At 39.7% G+C, this 21,142-nt stretch overlaps 1 protein-coding gene across 2 annotated transcripts; it reads right to left on the minus strand.

Moving 5' to 3' along the window:
• Nucleotides 1-739: 739 nt before the first annotated feature.
• Nucleotides 740-19,782, minus strand: LOC124143474. 2 transcript variants are annotated; one of them, XR_007219446.1, is made up of 7 exons: nt 19,729-19,782; nt 18,077-18,310; nt 16,356-16,589; nt 15,214-15,447; nt 14,292-14,525; nt 13,775-13,854; nt 740-794 (listed from the first exon to the last, which is right to left on the minus strand). XR_007219446.1 is itself a non-coding variant. In XM_048389948.1 (6 exons), exons 1-6 carry the CDS (start codon nt 19,778-19,780, stop codon nt 775-777), a joined length of 1,008 nt encoding a protein of 335 aa, XP_048245905.1. In that variant the 5' UTR covers nt 19,781-19,782; the 3' UTR covers nt 741-774. The 2 variants fall into 2 exon arrangements, 1 of the variants encoding a protein (XP_048245905.1); XM_048389948.1 differs by lacking the exon at nt 13,775-13,854 and having other exon boundaries at nt 741-794.
• Nucleotides 19,783-21,142: the final 1,360 nt, after the last annotated feature.

Here is a 21,142-nt window from a genome sequence, read left to right on the forward strand (position 1 = left end):
ACTCCATTATATACAGACCGCTATCATATAGCTGGAATATTCCTGAGTGCGGCGTTAAATAACAAACAACTCTAATGTGTACTATTGATTTGTACACTTAGTGAATTTTGTAATACATTTGTTAATTGAAAAAAACATATTGAAAGTGTTGCTGAGGCCTTGAATGATGGAACCCTGATTAAAGAACTAAAAGAGCAAATGGCTTGTGACGCTCTTTGTAGAAAGAGCAAGCTCGATTTTACCCTTAAAGTTGTGATAATTAAACACCAAAGCATGAAGCTGATGGAATATTGTTCGACATAAAGGGAAAGTTGACTGTTAGAAAGATGAAGTCATCTTTCTTATCCTACAGTTTTGTGGAGAGTTTTGTCACACGCCCACAACTCCCAAAAACGCAGCTTACGTGTGTTGCATTGTTATTATATACAGCAAAATATGTTGAAGAAAACCCAAGCATATATCATAATACATATATTGTTTTACGCAAATAACACAACACAATAATAATAATAATTCTTTATTTACAAGTACATCGCTGCAAACTAAATTCACTAATACATTGGTCTCTTAAGAATCTAGGATGTAGGTATGGACAGGGTTGCCAGACAGAGGAAATACTCCTCCCTATTACACTCTTCGTCATCCCACTCCCATTGGCCGGCGTCGTTCTTCCCCAGGACGGCGCAGTTTTCTGGATACAACGTTGGGGTAGAGCTGCTGCAGGTGCCCGTGCCATTCACGAGGGGAGAGGTGAAGCCATTCAGGGGAACAACGTCACCAAAGAGATATCGCCACTGGAACCGGTCAAAAAGATTGGTCACACCAATCCAGTATTCTTGACCTAAGTGACAGAAAATATGAAGTTGGTATATATATTATTACTTATTGTTTGTTTCTTTTTATTTGTTGTGTTTACGCCTCAGTCATCAACTTTCCAGACAAATTTTGGTAACCTGAAAATAACCTAGTCTTACCCAGACCAACGAGTAGTTGACGTTATGACTCCAACGCCGTCGGGGTACGATGACATGTAACCAAATCTCCGAGATTGACCTTCTGATCAAATTAAACGTCGCTTACGACAAGCAATGGAGTGTTTATTTCGTGAAGTCGTGCTCAGATTAGCCTAACCAGGGAGCCTGCATCACGGCCTAGGCTCATGTTCAGGCTAGGTCTAGACTTTTCTAATCAGCCGCATGTGTGAAACTGAAGCATTGACACCCCTTGTATCAGTAGAGTCACCAAAACCTTCCAGATTAACAGCGAAGATAGAATTAGCTGACAAAGTGTGTTCTTTGATGGACTAAAACCAATCGACTGTCAATTGATCCTAGCCTTGTCTTTATTTTAATGACCCCGTTGACAAAAACGTCTGTAATCTAACACAACTACAGGTCTCGGTCTGAATGGAAACATTTGTTGTTCTGTTAATCGTGATATAGAATGGACAAGAAACAATATTTGGCTTGTTATAACTTACCTTTTGTACTGGCAGCGAGAACACCGTTGACAAAGTCGCTCTGAGCCTGGGTGCGGATCATAGCAAGATTGCTGCCAATGATGTTACAGTATTCCTGTAACAAGACTCTCTGTACTTCGATATTCATTTAGCCTTAAACGCTCAACGTATCATCGTAGTGTACTGAAAACACTGAGGGTTAACATTATCCCACTTATTCCTCGCGCGAGTGAGTGAGTTAGGTTTAGCTCATGGGAGGAAAGGTTTTAGTCGTTTACATATTGTGTGATACCCACGAAAAAGGTTCATTATCTGAGATTTTCACTCACGACCACGTAATGCTAGCCTGGCCATATTACATTGGATTATCTGTGTAAAATTATATTGCAAATATAAAATGTAAGTAATCTTGCACAAGAATACGATGTAGTTGTTTACCTTCGCTTGGGCAAAGGTTGTTTGGAATCCAGAGAAGTAGAAACAGTTCTCGTCCAGCTGGAAGTGATTGCAAGGACATTCTGTGGAGGAGTGAGTTGGGTTTTACGCCATCTTAATCAGTATTTTCGTGTTAGAGCCTTATGAACAAGAGAGGGAGATCTATGAATAAAAACTTCTTTGTTACAATAAATGGAGGTACGTACACCGTTATCAAGCAAGTGATCAAGTTATATGTTCATGGAACTATCTCCCTTGTTCATCATAAAAAGTAGATAAATGAAACTATAATGTGATGCAATTTTCCATTAACCTCATTCATCGTACTATCAGATAAATACAGTCTTATACTTACGTTGCTGGACGCCATCTAGGACGATCTCTACTAACTGAAGGATGTCATTAGCGTCGACCATGGTGTTCTTGTTAAGACGGATGTACCTTCCGATTGGTGTTCCCGAGCAGCTGAATGTCGTGGTCGACCCGGCGGCGGGGGCGGTGCTGCCGATTGTGGCGCACACCTGAGGCGTTCCTCCAAGAGTTGGGTTGTTGTCATACACCTCGATAATGATGTTTCGAAGACGCTCGGCTGTGAATATCGGAAGAGTGAGTATTGATGTCTTACTCAGCAGTCAACAATATCGAGGTATCCATAAGCAGACCACAGCAACAAGAACGACAGCGAAAGCTGAATGTGACGTTCTTTCATTTATTAAGGTAATATGTGATAAATATTATAAACATTAAGTAGTATTCGTTTTTTACACATTAATTTGAAATATGAAAAAACTAAGAGTTCGACTGTTGGATGAAATTGAGTGAGAAAAACTGTAGAAAATGTTTTATTTTTTTACGGTTACGCTAACATACTTCTGCCCTTCAGGCATTTTCTTCAGGTAGGAGATTTAGATAGTTAAGCTGTGGAGTGGTAATGGCAGGAAACACAAAAGGCTATCATCAATATTTTCAATAATGAAACGAAATTCGTTGTCATTCCTTAGAAAGATGCAATCAAAGAATTTTCCAAAATAATTGCTTTCACTATCACTAAGTAATGGTCCACAACATGAATACATCCTTTAGAACATATAAAATAGTTCCAGGACTGCCATCCACCACCACTGTCATAAAAAAAAAAAATTCAAAGCATGAATGGGGCTGTCATTTTTAGTTAAATTGTGAGACGTGAAACGGAACAGTAAGGTGAACTTAGGGGATTTTACGTGCGTCTCAGGAGCCTGATATTCTGATATATGTACAAGCTGATAACTTTGGTTGGTTTGGTTGGTTTGTTGTTCAGCAATATTCCAGTTATATGACGGCTGTCTGTAAATAATCAAATCTGGACCAGACAATCCAATGATTAATATGATGAGCATCGATCCACGCAATTGGGATCGATGACATGCAGCGACCAAGTCAGCAAGCATGACCATCCGATCTCATCAGTCGCCCCTTACAACAAGCCTAGTCGCCTTTTATGGCAAGCATGAGTTGCTGAAGACCTATTCTACCCCGGATCTTCACGGCTCGATAACTTAGGTATATATTTACTGTCATTAATACCTAATGGATACCTTTTGGATAACTTAGGTATACATTAGGTATACATCAGGTATTTATGACAGTTTTATAACTATTTTATGCTGGGATGGATAGTGTTATCAAAGTGTTATAGAAACCTGATAAACTTGAGGTCATGATAAATATGCAAATGATGTATTTTCGCATTAACTACTTTCAAGCTCTATACATAGATGTAATGCCAAATAGGTTACGATAGGGGTTTCATGATGTAAGGACAATTCTGTAGACACACAGATAACTTGGTACCATATAATCAATGAGGCGATTAACTCAAAGATTGTATATATACTCTTGCACGAGTTGTGAATATCCACACAAATGAATACCTAACAGTGCCTACTCTGGATCATAAGGTTACTTCAAGCAATAAATACAGGCATGATAACGTCTGCACACCCCACTTGGTAAGAAAGGTCTTAGGTGCCACAATACGTTAAGTATTCCAACCTTTAAGCGTTCCTCCTACATTTAGCCGTTTTCAACTAAAATAGTGTTCAAATCGGCGTTAAACCCACCCCACTCACTCACTCTACTTACAACAGCAGTCACCCCTGTTGGTGATGGTGACAGAGCGGAGGAGGAAGTTGCTGCCCAGGTCGATGTCCATGTAGGGCGTTGTGTCTCCAACAGCCGTTGCAAATGTAGTGTTGTCAACGACGAAATCGGTTCCAAATCCGCCGTCTACGGCAAGCTGTGGACTGAAGTTCGTGGAGCCGAAGGTGAAGACTGAGGAGGAAGAGACCTGTGACCCAAGGACGGGGATCACAGAAACTAGGAACAAATAATCACAGCTGTAGGTAAATCACATCTGAAAAGTCCGCAATTCGCTTGTAGAGTTGCAACCACTTGTTGCGGGAACCCTTTCCCGATCCTCAAATTATACGTTCGAATCAAAGAGTTAATTTTGTTTGTGTGTTGTTTAACGCCCCACATAGCAATATGCCAGTTCGACGACGGCAGTCTGTAAATAACAGACAAACCAGTGATTGACATCATGAGCATCGATCTACGCAATTGGGATACAATGACATGCATCAACAAAGTCAGCGAGCCTGACAACCCGATCGCCTTTTATGACAAGCACATACGCCTTTTACGGCAAGCATGGGTTGCTAAAGACCTTTTCTTCCCCGGATCTTCACGGGTTCAAAGATTTGAATGAAACCAAATATGTCTGAAACCAACACGAGTTCGTGGGTTTCACAAAAGTGGTAAAGATATACGGTGCGGCCTGCACCACTGAAGTTTCATCCCTTATTGAGCCGACACACCATTATATGTATAACTGAAATACTGTTCAAAGCGGCGTTAAAGCCAACCAATGTTGTTGGACATTACAGATTGTTTGCAAGTAAAACAGATTTATTGAAATGTTAATATTTCAAACACATCCAACTCACTCACGCACTCGTCCTCATGCAAGCCTTACAGATCTCCCCACTTGTTATTTCAACGTTAAACAGAAAGGTCAATGTCGCAATATCAATATGAAATATAACCTATATAAATGAATTCTGTGCTCTATTTTTCACAAACCTCATATATCTTACCATCTTATGTATATACAGTAAAATACTTACTTAGCTGAACGCCATCAAGGACCACCTCTACCAACTGAAGGATGTCATTTGCGTCGACCTTGCCGAACTTGTTAAGACGGATGTACCTTCCGAATGCTATGGCCGAGCAGGTGAACGTGGTGTTGGAGCTGGCGGCTGGGGCGGTGCTCCCGATTGTAGTGCAGACTTGAGGCGTTCCTCCGAGTGTTGGGTCGTTATTGTACACCTCGACTCTGATGTTTCGGAGACGTTCAGCTGCCAAGATGGAAAGAGTGGATGATGAAATCTTATTCGGCACTAACGAGGTAGCCTCAAATAGTCTGGGGCAGGTAACCATCTGGTCGACTGCATGAACAAATATACACGCTGTTGGGGCACGATGACATACAACCTGCCAGGTTACACAGTTTAACACAAGGTCCTGGGGATATATTGTGACATGGAAATTAGATCAGTGGTTCTGAGATTAGCAGGAACGTGTTGTAATGCTAGGTAATAATCTCCATAGAATCTGCTTGAAAATACTTTTGGAATAAAAAACGTTGAAATCAATTCTAGCTAAAAACTAAACAAACAATGGTTTTATCGTAAGAGATAAATGCCATGTATGATCTGTATAACTGTATCTATATGATATGTTATTATACATAACTGATTATACGTTTTGACTGCGAGGAACGTTAGCGCACACTCAGTTATTACATAATAACTGACAATTTTCAGATATTATATATAACACTTGCAAAAACTCAGTTATTATGTTTAATAACCGAGTGAATCAGGTTTTACACATAATACCCGAATTTTTTAGCTATTATACGTAACTGATTATTCGTTTTACTTGTATCATATGTGCCTAATGTAAAATATATGTACAGTTATGCGAAACCGCAAGAACCGACTCAAAGACTGAGATTAAGTCCTACGCGGTGTAAGTGCAAAGGTAACTGCGCATATCAACTGAGAATATCCGTCCTCGGTGGAGACAGACGACAGCATCAAGTACAACATAGAAAGCTGAACGCGACGTCGGACGAATTCTTCTATTTATTGAGGTAACATGTGCTAAATATTATACGGATTTCAATTTACACACTTACATATGTAAATGTGAGTTATTTGAAAGTGAAGGTGTGACCATTGAATGAAATTGAGCAAGAAAGATTGTAGAAGATATTACATGTATAGGTTAATATTGTTTTTGTTTTTAACGGTTATTTTCAGGCATTTTCTTCATGTTGGTAATTTAGAAAGTAAAGGTGTGGAGTGGTAATGGCAGGAAACAAAACAGGCTTACATCAATATTTTGTTCACTAATGAAACGAAATTCGTTGATATTTCTAAGAAAGATGCAATCGAAGAATTGTCCTAAATAATTGCTTTCACTATTACAAAGTAATGCTCCAGAACATGAATACATCCCCCAGAATATCTATAACAGTTCTAGGACTTGCACGTCCTCTACTCACCATTGTTCCTAAGATATAATATCATATGTAGAAAAGAAAAATGTATTAGGTTTTTTTTCAAATCTTGTGCTGTCACGTAAGGGGACACTTAAGATATTTCACGCGTGTCTCAGGAGACTGATATTCAGATATATACATGACAATCTGATAACTGGCATCAAGAATCCATGTATGTGAAACACTACATTTGCAACCCCTTTTGTCAAACAAGATATTTACCACAAATTGTGAACATTGTGATATACACTTGTACAACATTCAACATCTTCTGTCGATTACTGTCTTTCAGCATTAAATGCAAACTTTTTTCATAATATTGATTTCTTTCACATAATGAAACAGGTTTTCAGAGAAATGTTTTGAAGGGCAATCTGTCAATTTAGACGTTCTACTCATAATTTAATGATATTGGAAAAGGAAAAATACAAAATTGAAAGAAAATACTTTGTCCATTTTGCATAATATATGTAGGCAAACAGATCTATTTAAATCGTTGAAGCTTTTTACAAGAGTTGCGAATATTCGATCTGTGTTTCGATTCAAGTCTTAAAACCTTACAGCTTCACCTCTTTGGGCTTTCCTCCTGCATTAAAATGAAACGCCATCTTTAACTGAAACACTGTTCAAATCGGCGTTAAACCCACCTCCCCACCACACTCTACTTACAACAGCAATCACCCCTGTTGGTGATGGTGACGGAGATGAGGAGGAAGTTGCTGCCCAGGTCGATGTCCATGTAGGGCGTTGTGTCTGAGGTAGCAGTTGCAAACGTAGTGTTGTCAGCGGCGAAGTCGGTTCCAAATCCGCCGTCTACGGCAAACTGTGGACCGTAGTTCGTGGAGCCGAAGGTGAAGACTGAAGAGGAAGAGACCTGTGACCCGACGACGGGGATCACAGCACCTGGGGACAAACAATTAAAGCTGTATGTAAATCACATACCAAGCTTAACACCTATAGTTTCCTCGTTTCCTGGGTTATCAATAAATCAAGCCGTAAGATAAACGAGAACAGTATGTTTATCTATTCATAAACAAATAATATGAATGTATGGTAATTATGAGTTTAGTTGTAGGATGTGCTTGGATGTTTCTGAAAATGTTTCTCTGTACATTTAGCAAGAACTTTGACTCCCGTGGTTAACAGGCAACTACGCGCCTTGAAAACTTTTAAGCACTGCTTAACCATTTACGTCACTTGGCTGAAAACCGTCGCCAAAAGAATGTTAACTTCAGACCCAAAAGACTATGATACCTGTTTCAAATTGATCAATACTGAATAAACCATTTCTTGCCTGTTTTGTATTTAGCCAAGATGGGTGTATACATTCTTTGGCCCGGCATCATCATTTAGCATCATCGTCTCTACGTGTATATAATATCTGCATAACTGGGATACACAAATAAGACTTTGCAGTACAATGTACACACCGTAAACTTCAAAATGAGAACTGCTTGTAGAGGCATTTAGAAGTTGGAGTACAAAGTAGGGATAAGATATATGGATGAACATCTTCTTTAATTACAATTTGGAGTGACTTTTCAGTGTAGTGTAGACTTTGCAGTACAATCTCCCCACAGAAAACTTCAAAATGAGAACTGCTTTTAGAGGCATTTAGAAGTTGGAGTACAATGTAGGGATAGGATATATGGATGAACAACTTCTTTAATTACAATTTGGAGTGACTTTTCAGTGTAGGTTCTCACACCGTTATCAAGCAACTGGGTGATAACAACGTTAGGGCCTACACGCTCCAAATTGTAACAAAGAATGTTCACCTATATATCTTATCCTTACTTCATATGAGAGTTGCAAAAGAATGGTCGAAAATTCGGTTGAAATACTTACCATGTGTCTCAGCAACTACCAACACAACCACGAACAGAGAGATGAGCAGTATTGTAGACAATCGGGATGATTTGTCAGACAGGGTTGGTGTCTCCATATTTATACCAAAGATTGTAATCTTCTCGACGGGACAGAATTAATCACATTGGACCACGTGTAATTTCTATTTACCTAACAGTTTGATATGCTTTACAGTGCAGCTATCAATCTATTAACTAAGTTTAATAAAGTTTAATTAAACAGATGTTCATTCTGATTAGTCTCGGTTACATGACACGTGTGATGTCCTTAGATAATATTGTCCACATTGGTCTCGAGAAGCTGAACGTACTTCCGATACAAAGTACTGTATGGCTGTCTACCCATCCTCGATTACAGAGGGAATAGTGCTCAGTGTTAATTGATGTTAAACACAACAAACAAATCCATGTCGCGCTAACATAACTTTGTGGAACAATGGCCAGGGTATTTATCACTATCGAATGAATATATACAACACCTGATAACCGGTGATGATGTACGCTCGTTTATCATGGATCTTCACTATTTTTATGGAAACAAGTTCAGCATAGCATCACGGTGTCTGTGTTCGTTCTGCTGTCTCCGATACAAAGTACTGTATGGCTGTCTACCCATCCTCGATTACAGAGGGAATAGTGTTCAGTGTTAAATGATGTTAAACACAACAAACAAATCAATGTCGCGCTAACATAACTTTGTGGAACATGGGCCCGGGTATTTATCACTATCGAATGAATATATACAACACCTGATAACCGGTGATGATGTACGCTCGTTTATCATTTATCTTCACTATTTTTATGGAAACAAATTCAGTATAGCATCACGGTGTCTGTGTTCGTTCTGTTGTCTTGAGACATCGCCATCAGCAAACTGTTTAACGTTGTTCACATTACAATATTTTAAGCTTTTTATTGTTGACACTTTCTTAAATGTTTGTTTATTCAGTTTATATTACCGTGTTTGCGAAGAAGAATTAAGGAGTAATTTAGAAAAATGGTATTAGGGTATTATCGTGATTTTATTAAATTTCGATTGGAGATTCTTCACATTCTTATGATATTGCCGGAATCATATAATGGATATGTCTCCTGGTTGTGTTAAGTGTTTTATCATTTTATTATCTATATTCTTTCCATTTCAACTTTGTTGAAATATCTTCAGAACATTTTGAATAACATTCAGTGTCCAAAAAACATCAACCGATCTGAAACCCTGCTAATTTGAGTCGCTGGGAAATGTTAAACAGCTGCATGATGTTTAATAATCAACGTTGTTATTGTTGTGTCCGTTGTTTTACGCCCCACTCATCAGTGGTCCACCTGTATGATGGCAGCCTTTAAATAATCCAGTCAGTCACCAACCAAGTCATGGAGCTTGGTCAACCGATCCTTTACTCGCCTCATAAAACTAGCATAGGTTGCAATAGGGTTGATGATAAGGATGACCTGATGTCGGACTCGGATGTTTGGGGCCAAGTCAATCCGGAATCTAACAGTAACATGTAGACATGTTTGCTTTTATCAGAGAACCTGTGAAGATCCGGGGTAAAATAGGTCTTCAGCAACCCATTTTTGCTGTAAAGAGGCGACTGTGCGTGTCGTAAGAGGCGCCTGTGCTACGGGATCGGGTGGTCAACCTCGCTGACTTGGTTGATGCATGTCATCGTATCCCAATTGCGTGTTTCGATGCTCATGATGTCAAGCACTAGATTGTCTGGTCCAGACCTGATTATTTACAGACCACCCACAACTAGCTGGAATATTTCTCAGTGCGGCGTTAAACAAGAAACAAAACAACAACAACAAAATCTTCTATCAGAGAAGGCTCCTTCCTCATTATGAGTGAGTGGGTGAGTATGGTTTTACGCGGCTTTAAGCAATATTCCAGCAATATCACGGCGGGGGTCACCAGAAATGGGCTTCACACATTGTACCCATGTCGGGAATCGAGCCTTCCTCATTATGAAGTATTTGTAGTGGTCAGAGACTATATTCAAGGCATTTGGCAAATCATCTACTTATAAGAGTTTCAGTTTTCTAGTTATATTTGCTTGTAACTAAATATCAGTTTAAATCTATATTAATTTATTTAATTTGATATTGTTTCGTTTTTGGAAGCTCTTTCCTCTCGTCGGCCGATCCGTAAAACGTAGACTTGAACAGATACAAAGGTCCACACATAGTAAATGATATAGTTTGATTACACCTCCGACCTTTTGTTCAAGGTATACATGTTTCAACCATAGGTGTGTATCAATGACACCAGCAACTCGAAAGGTATGGGTCTAGACTGTTCCTTTGTTTAGCACGGCACTCAGCATTATTCCAGATAGGTGGTCTGTACATTGTTGAGTCTGGACCAGACAAAACAGTGACTAACATCATCAGCATAGATCATTTTTTAATCAGGTGACTTGGTGGATTGCGTGTCATCCATCGTTCCTCAACTGCGTGGATCGTACTGGTCCACACTCGGAATATTTATAGGCCTCCGTCATATAGCTGGAACATTGTTGCGTTTGACCATGACTCTCAACTACAAGCTGTCTGATCAAAATCAGGTTTCCGCCTGCACAAGTAACTCGGGACCAATTGTAACAGCGAATCCCCACATCAGTGAAGCCATGCACACCAATAAATAACGTAAAGCTAGTCTAAAAAATGCATGATATGACAAGGGCGGGTCCAGCATTTGTAAAATTGAGGGGTCCAAAATATCAAAATCCTCTCTCATGTAATTTTACAGCCTACAACGTACTACATTTGATTTTAAAAGGTTGGTGGGGGTGGGCAAGTTACAAGAACACAAAATCATCATGCGGGGATAAACACGGCCACTAGTCCTAGACTAATGAAAATGTTGAAATGTTTTCGGATTTGCTCAAATAATATTTTTTCTGTGTTATATTTCATCACCACTTTCACAAGTCAAAACGAACAATGATTTGACCATAAAACATACACTGTTTTCTAATTTTATTTTATTTAGTAGTTCTTTAAAAAATTGCCGGAGTGGACAATTGAAATACCTCTTAACATAACAACTCTACAGGGTAGCAAGAATAGCATCTCAGTTCACTCCATTGATATTCAACAAAATAAGAAAATAAGAAAACATCAAAGTGAGACATGTCAGTCTTACTAAAACAGGAATTACTGGTCAAGACACCGCAGCTATCGGATACATTAAAAACCTACCCAGTCTAGCATAATACATGAGTGAAAAGGTGATATGTAAAGGAGTGGGTGGAAAGGTGACGTGGTTGGTATATCAATGGTTTTATGGTGCTTTTGGCAATTTTGACACAGCAGTAACTTTTAATGTTGAACAATGATTGTTACATTGTTTCTTTAAAGATTCGGTTGTTGCACTCTGCCTTGTGTCTGAACAGTGATTAGGTGTCAGGAATGTAGTACTATGTAATGTAAGCAGTCGTCATGAAGTTACTATATTTAGATGCTGGTGTGATATGTAAACTTCCAGAATAACGTGGACTGTGATGGTGTGTTATTGAAACATGGAGAAAATTCTATGTTGTGAGGACACTATGTGGAACTTTCCAGCAGCGGTAAATAAAGGGTAAGACCATGCCTCTCGCAAATCATCACATCAAGACCAGCTTTCGTTTGAGGATCACTCATCACCCATGATTCCCTGCATAAGCCCATCTCGGAAGCTTTACCACTATCGCCGCTTGGTGAATATACTATTATCGCCACTGTATTTTTGTTTGCTACTGACCGCTGCCATCATATTACATACTATATTACTATCATTGACTATTGTACTACCACTCTATTGTGTATTGCCGTTGTAATTACTGAGCAGCAACTTGCATTGATTTGTACATTTAGTGAAGTTTGTAATGCATTTGTTGATTGCAAATCACTTGATGGTTGTTGGTTGTTTTCCGTTCTTTTACGTACAGATCTCCAGGTTAGGATACTGTTTCGATTTGGGAATCGACACGTAACACAATATCACACCTGATGACACCAGAATTGGCTTTACCCAATGTACCAAAATGACGACACGAAATCGGTCCTTCGGCGTGACGTGCGAACGCTTTAACCACAAGGCCAGCTTTCAGCTTGTCAACTCTTACTTCAAACACAGGAAAGGACATATGCTAACCCGTAATCCGTAATGTGTAAAGCCATGTCGTGTGGTCAATGTTGCTATTACTTTTCAGTTGCTCATGGACGGTAAGCATCGTCTCATTTAAAGCAAATATTGAACATGTCAAAATAGGAAACTGCCCCCATCAAACATCAATTTTGTCAATGATGCTTCAAATGTGGAGATGTCCTCTGCATGTCTACCATTAAGCCATTTTGAAAGCGTTGTTGAAGCCCTGAATGATGGAACCCTGATCAAAGAACTAAAGGACCAAAAGGCTTGTGACGCTCTTTGAAATCTTCGTAGAAAGAGCATTCTCGATTGTACCTGTAAAGTTGGGATATGTAAACACCAAAGACTGGATTTGCTGGAATATTGCTCAAAATAAAGGGAAATGTGACTATTGGGAAGTTGAAGTCATCTTTCTTATCATACAGTCTTGGGGGGAGATTTTGCCACACGCCCATCACTCCCCGAAAAGCAGCAGCTTACATGTGTTGCATTGTTATACAGAAAATTAAGTCAAAGAACACCCGATTCTTTCCTATTACTATAGTTAATCCGTCATGCCGAAATATATCATAATACAAACATTTTGTACATGAATAACACAAAACAATGACATTGCAAACTCTTTATTTACAAGTACATCGCTATAATAGGAGGTAGGTGTAACACAACGATTGTTTTCATGGGTGCCATCGTACGACTGCACGAATTATGTAATTACTTTTATAACCATCGTAGTCTGGACATTATACGAAACACTACTTTTGAAAACAGATGAATTGTTTTCACCTATTTTAAACAAGATATTTTAAATATTACGGCTGAAAACTAAATGCACCAATACGTGCGCCTTTAAAGAATCTAGGATGTAGGAATGGGCAGGGTTGCCAAACAGAGGAAGTACTCCCTCCTGTTACACTGTTTTTTATCCCACTCCCATTGGCCGGCGTCGTTCTTCCCCAGGACGGCGCAGTTTTCTGGATACAACGTTGAGGTAGAGCTGCTGCAAGTGCCCGTGCCGAGGGGAGAGGTGAAGCCATTCAGGGGAACAACGTCACCAAAACCATATCGCCACTGGAACCGGTCAAAAAGATTGGTCACCCCAAACCAGTATTCTTGTGTGAAAACCATGAGAACGGTTCATTATCTGAGATGTTCACTCACGACCACGTAATGCTAGCCTGGCCAAGGGAAATTGTACGTGTAAAAATACATTGTTAATATAAAATGTAATTAATATTGCACGTGGATGCGATGTTGATGTTTACCTTCGCTTGGGCATAGGTTGTTTGGAATCCAGAGAAGGAGAAACAGTTTTCGTCCAGCTGGAAGTGGTGTCAAGAACAGTCTGTGGAGGAGTGAGTGAGTTGGATTTTACGCCATCTTAACCAGTATTTTCGTGTTATAGCCTTATGAACAAGGGAGGGGGATCTATGAATAAAAGACTTCTTTATTACAATGAATGCCATGTTTCGGTGTAGGTACTAACACCGTTGTCAAGCAAGTGATCAAGTTATATGTTCATGGAAATATCTCCCTTGTTCATCATACCAGCTTTCACTTGCTACACTTTTGGTGCTATCCACATCAAACTCTGGGAAAACCCCAGGAACACGGGTATGATTTATTTTTTTTAAACACGGATCACTCTCGGGGTAAACCCCAGAATACAGACATCGTGTTGACACACCACGCATCAATAGTAGATTAATGAAACTATCATGTGCTACTATTCTTCATAAACTCATTGATCTTACTATCAGATAGATACAGTCATATACTTACGTTGCTGGACGCCATCTAGGACCACCTCTACTAACTGAAGGATATCAGAAGCGTCGACCTTGGAGCTCTTTTTAAGACGGATGTACTTTCCGATTGGCATCCCCGAGCAGTTGAATGTCGTGGTCGACCCGGCGGCTGGGGCGGTGCTGCCGATTGTGGTGCACACTTGAGGCGTTCCTCCAAGAGTTGGGTTGTTGTCATACACCTCGATGATGATGTTTCGAAGACGCTCGGCTGTGAATTTTCCGATGAGTGAGTGATAATGTCTTATTTAGCATTCAACCATATCGAAGTGACCATAAGCAGACGACAGCATCAAGATGAGGTGTGGTGAAATGGGGTCAAACGTCGCGTCCAAGATTATTGCACTTATATAGCGACGTGCATGTACGTGTGTGTGTTTGTGTGGCTGCTTGCACTAGTCCGGACTGATGCCGATTTATAGTGCTCGCTCACTGAGATAATATGCCGCAGTTTAACATGAATACCCCACTCAGACACAGTATACTGACTCCGAGCCGACCAGTCCTTGTTTTAGCCCCTTAATGCCGAGCGCCAGACAGGGTAACAACAAGTACCATCTTTTAACGTCTTTTGGTATGACGCAGCCGGGGATCGAACCCCGGACCTTCCGCTCTCCGGGCGGACGCTCTACCACTAGACCACGGAGGCGGTCACTTGTAACCGAGGTATCCAGTCGTCTAGGTGCCACAATTCGTCTAGTAATGCATCTCTTAGGCGTGCCTGTAAACGCTGCTCGCAGACTCGCCTAGATTGGGATTTTTTGTTCGATTCAAGCGGTAAAACCTTACAGCTACATGTCTTTGGGTTTTTTCCTTCCGCATTTAACTGAAACGCTGACTTTAACTGAAATACTCTTCGAATCGGCGTTAACCCCCCCTACCCATCTCACTCTACTTACAACAGCAGTCAGCCCTGTTGGTGATGGTGACAGAGCGGAGGAGGACGTTGGTGCCCAGGTCGATGTCCATGTAGGGCGTTGTGTCTTCAACAGCCGTTGCAAACGTAGTGTTGTCAACGGCGAAGTCGGTTCCAAATCCTCCGTCCACGGCAAACTGTGGACCGTAGTTCGTGGAGTCGAAGGTGAAGACTGAGGAGGAAGAGACCTGTGACCCATGGACGGGGATCACAGAAACTGGGGACAAACAATCACAGCTGTACGTAAATCACATCTCAAAAGTCCCCCATTCGCCATGCAGAATTGCAACCCCTTCTTCCGGGAACCCTTTCCCGGTCCTCAGATTATTCGTTTGAATCAAGGATTTGAATTAAATTTGGTATGTCTGAAGCAAACACGAGAAATTGACATGATGACCTCTATCTCGAAGCTGAAAGTGGTTGCAAGGACATCCTGTGGAGAAGTGAGTGAGTTTGGTTAAACGATGCCTTGAACAATATTTCAGTTTTATAGCCTTATGTCAGATATTTGTGGGAGGAAATCTCAATTTTGCGCACGTAGTAGGTGCGTACTCTTTGGTGAAACCCACTCTGATCAAACTCCAGGAACATGGCCAAGGTGTTGATAAACCACGTATCATACCACAATCACGGGGATAACCTCAAAATGCCAACAGGCTATTCGAATCAACGGATCCAGACACAGCCAATAGGCTAAATTCAGCACATTAGGGTGCAGTGGCTTAGATGACAAGCCGCCCGTGTCATCGAGGGTATCTGTACAGGCGTGGCGTTTCCTTCGCCTAGTTCACACTACCTAATACATTAAATGTTTCGAATGAATTGCGATTGAAAGTCACATCTGTAATATTGCGACAGGAAGAAAATATACGGTCATTAGAAGCATTCACAGTTAAACGGTTAAACAGAAAGGGCAATATCATAGATTCTATATTTTTCATAAACCTCATAAACGTCTTACAATTATATATATATATACTAAGCTGGACGCCATCAAGGACCACCTCTACTAACTGAAGGATGGCATAGGAAATAACGTAGATAAATAAACCTTTTATGTGATGCTGGTATCATAACCTCATTCATCTTACTATCATATACTAGTATATATAGTTATATACTTACTTAGCTGGACGCCATCAAGGACAACCTCTACTAACTGAAGGACGTCATTAGCGTCGACCTTGCTGAACTTGTTAAAACGGATGTACCTTCCGAATGCCATGGCCGAACAGGTGAACGTGGTGTTGGAACTAGCGGCGGGGGCGGTGCTGCCGATTGTAGTGCAGACTTCTGGCGTTCCTCCGAGTGTTGGGTTGTTATTGTACACCTCGACTCTGATGTTTCGGAGACGTTCAGCTGCCAAGATGGAAAGAGTGGGGGGTGAAATCTTATTCGGTACTAACGAGGTAGCCTCAAATAGTCTGGGACAGGTAACCATCTGGTCGACTGCATGAACAAATATACACGCTGTTGGGGCATGATGACATACAATTTGCCAGGTTACAAAGTTTAACACAAGGTCCTGGGGACATATTGTGACATGGGAATTAGATGATGATCATATCTTATTCGACAATAACGAGGTAGCCTTAAATAGTCTAAGTCACTCACACATTTTCTGGTCGACAGCTTGAGCAAATATAGGCATGATGACATACAATCTGCCAGGTCACACGGTTTACCACAGGGTCCTTGAGACATATTGTGACATGGGAACGAGATGACTGCTACCTAGTTTAGCAGGAAGGTGTTGTAATTCTAGGTAATTCTCGCCATTGAATCTGCTGGAAATTAGTTTTGGGATCAATAATAGAATAATCGATACAATCGATTTTGGCGGAAAAAAACAACAAAAAAACAATGGTCTTATCGTAAGAGAGGTACGCCATGTACTACCTATATGTGGGCAACGGAAGTGCACAATTAGTTATTATATAGAATATGCAATCAACGCATTATCCTAAATAATCACTTTTACAACTAAGTAATGGTCCAGAACATGAATACATCCCTCAGAATATCTAAAACAGTTCTAGGATTTGCACGTCCTCTACTTACGATTGTCCCCAAAGAAAAATATATTTGTTTCTTTTTCAAATCTAGTAAGACGTGACAGGACAGCAAGGGACACATAATTGATTTTACGGGAGCCTCATGAGATTGATATTCGGATACAGACACGTCAATCTCGTAACTTGTGGCATCAGGAATACACATATGTGAAACACTACATTAGCAATCCCTTATGTCAAACAGGATATTTACCACTAATTGTGAACATTGTGATATACACCTGTACAACATACAACACCTGTCGATTACTGTCTTAAGCGTTTAATGCAAACTTCGTTTCATTATATAGATTTTTTCCACATAATAAAAACATGTCTTTCATGTATAGATAATATAATAATATAATATTTTCGAAAAGCAATCTGTCAATTTAGATGTTCCACTCATAATTTAATGATTGAAAAAGGAAAAATAAATAATTGAAAGAAGATACTTTGTCCATTTTGTAAAATATCTGTATACACACAGAGATCTACGAGATACGTATGTTTTATGGTCTGAGTGTTATCCAGTATACCAAATAAACTGATTTAAAGCTCCCATGTCCACACATAAATTTCCTCCTGGTATCGTCAATGTCTTCTTCGATACACAGTTGTTGCTACTTATTTCAAAAGTTGTGAATATTCGATCTTTGTTTCTATTCAAGTGCAGAACCTTACAGTTACAGCCCTTTGACCTTTCCTTCCGCATTCAACTGAAGCGCCGTCCTTTACTGAAATACTGTTCAAATCGGCGTTAAACCCGGCTCCCCATCTCACTCTACTTACAACAGCAGTCACCCCTGTTGGTGATGGTGACGGAGATGAGGAAGAAGTTGCTGCCGAGGTCGATGTCCATGTAGGGCGTTGTGTCTGTGGTAGCTGTTGCAAACGTAGTGTTGTCAACGGTGAAGTCGGTGCCAAATCCGCAATCTACGGCAAACTGTGGACCGTAGTTCGTGGAGCCGAAGGTGAAGACTGAGGAGGAAGAGACCTGTGACCCGACGACGGGGATCACAGCACCTGGGGGACAAACAATCACAGCTGTAGGTAAATCTCATCTCAAAACATATAAACCTATAGTTTCCTCTTTTCCTCCAAACACAGAGCATAGATGGCCCCAATGGTCAAAACAAATTTAAAGTTCGACGTGCAAAAGACAACAGGATTTACCTGCGCGTTCTGTTTCCTGGGTGATCAAACAAAGCCGTCACATAAACGGGTACAGTATGTTTATCTATTCATAAACAAATAATATGAAAGTATTCCAATTATGCGTTCAATTGTTCTGCTCTGTTCTTGTATTAAAAGGACAATGTACTTGTAAGTTTCTGAACATTTTTCTCAATACATTTAGCAAGAACTTGGACACCCGTGGTTGACAGGCAACTATACCCCTTGAAAAACGTTCAGCGGGGCTTACTGTATAGTTCCATCTAAAATAGCCATTTCTTTTTAACTGTATCTTGTATTCATTTTCTGTGACATTTCAAAGTGACAAATTCAAATTGTATGGAGAAACAGATATTGATGATCGAATAACATGTTTTGTAAGTGTTCCATGGCAATCTTTATTTGACACTATATCATTTGCTTCTGTCTCTTTGCTTCATATGAAATGAATATGATACAGTTATACACACTGCCACTAGTCCGTTAGTCCGAGACCAGTTCTAATCTGTACGGACTAGTTGTTTAATCCACAAATCTAGTTATTTCACATTACCAATAGTCCAAAATAAGCTGTGGGTATTTAGATATGACCAAAGATGTTTACCCCTGAGGTACCTGCGACCCTCGATTCTGTGGTAACGAACACAGTGTTCTTACAGCTACTTTGCAGCAGGTATTTGTGGTAATTTAGTCATAAATGAACATACCATATGTAGATAATTCCAAAGAATACATGGAATCTCTGGATATTTGAAACACATAAGGGTTCAAATATTTTTTTCATTTTCATGGCGGGCAAAAGATATTATGCACTTGAAACATTCAAATATTACTAGGCTGAAAACAGTCGTCAAAAGACTGCAAACTTAAGATCCAAAACACGTATCAAATACATCAACATTGACTAAACCATTTCGTGCCTGTTTCGTTTTTAGCCATCATGGTTGTATACTTATTTTGGCCCGGCTGTTTGCACACAGAAAAATTGAAAAGTACTTATGTATATGTGTGTCTCGATGCTTGTCGGCGACAATATACTTCTATAACATCTATGACTGAAGACACCTATCATTCCCTAAACATCAGCATTATATATAAACATTGTGTAGTATGTCAGAACAAAGCAAATTTTAGCATCATCCGTCTCTACGTGTATATAATATATGTATAACTTGGATACACATATAAGACTTGCAGTATAACGTCGACACCGAAAACTTCCAAATGAGATTTGGAAATTTACTGTTGAAAATTCAGTTGATACTTACCATGTATCTCAGCAACCCCCAACACAACCACGAACAGAGAGATGAGCAGCATTGTAGACAAACGGGATGATTTGTCAGATAGGGTTGTTGTCTCTATATTTATACCAAATATTGTAATCTGGACCAGGTGGAAACTACGTTTAATAAAGATTAATTAAACAGATGTTAGTTCTGATTAGTCTCGGTTACATAACACGTGTTCTGCCCTTTGATAAAATATTGTCCACATTGGTCTAGAGAGTGACTAATTAGTCTTGGTCACATAACATATGTGATACTCTGTGATAATATACTCCACGTTGCTCTAGGGATGCTGAACGGACTTCAGATTCAGAGTAGTGAAAGCTTGTATATATCCGTACTCGATTATAGATGGAGCAGGGCTGAGTGTGGCGTTATCGTTATCGATAGTCGACATCATACCACGGATATGTCTCTTGGTTATGTTAAGTGTCATTTATTATCCATATCATTTCCAATTTTCAAAGAAATATCTTCAGGACATTTTATAATAACTGTCAATGTCCAAAACCATCAACCGATCTAAAACTCTGCAAATTCATCATAGAGGGATGTTATAAAATTTATATCATATTTTCCTGGCACTGTACTTTCATTCATCGTGTACTTCAACACGAGTGTAAAACACTCTTCTTCTCTTTTTTTAAAAAAAAGTCTTGTGGTCCGTTATGACACCGCCTGATCCCTTCTGACCAGGACATTTAGACATTTGATGACATTACCTCGTCCGCTATGGCGCCGACGAGATCAACATGTTATTTGGCAGTATTACACAAATATCCTTTGTCCTTTTAATCGATTCAATGACTCTTGCACCTCGCTGTTTTACGCAAGCAGTGAAAGTGCTAAATCGAGACAGAAATGCCATTATCATAGAATTATACATTTTCTTGCTATGTTTAGTGGTTCATGAATTTGTGCTGATCATTTAGCTTGGGTAAATCCTTGTCGGTCAGTATTTATTGTATCTTGTACACATAAAGTAATTTGAGTCGGTTGGTTTAGTGGAAATGATAAACCACTGCACTCTGATTCTAGCGACACATTCAATCCGGAACTCCTACGGATATTTAAACAGTAACATGTTCATATGTTTCCTTCTATAAGAGAAGGCTACTTTCTCGTAAAGAAGTCTGTTTAAGTGGTCAGAGACTATATTCAGTGCATTTGGCAGATCATGTTTTTTATATAAGTTTCAATTGGCTAGTTACATTTGCATGTAACTAATTATCAGTTTAAATAAAAAATTATACATTTTGTTTCTTCTTGCGAAACTTTTTCCCCTTGATGGGTAAACCATAAACACTCAATTTTGTTATATGCCAATAGATAACATGTCATGGCCATGACATTAAATGAAAACATTGTGTTCTATAACTTCTTTTGAGTAGTA

The sequence above is a fragment of the Haliotis rufescens genome, unplaced genomic scaffold (assembly GCF_023055435.1).
Source record: "Haliotis rufescens isolate VD_foot unplaced genomic scaffold, xgHalRufe1.0.p SCAF_8, whole genome shotgun sequence".
NCBI lineage: Eukaryota > Metazoa > Mollusca > Gastropoda > Lepetellida > Haliotidae > Haliotis > Haliotis rufescens.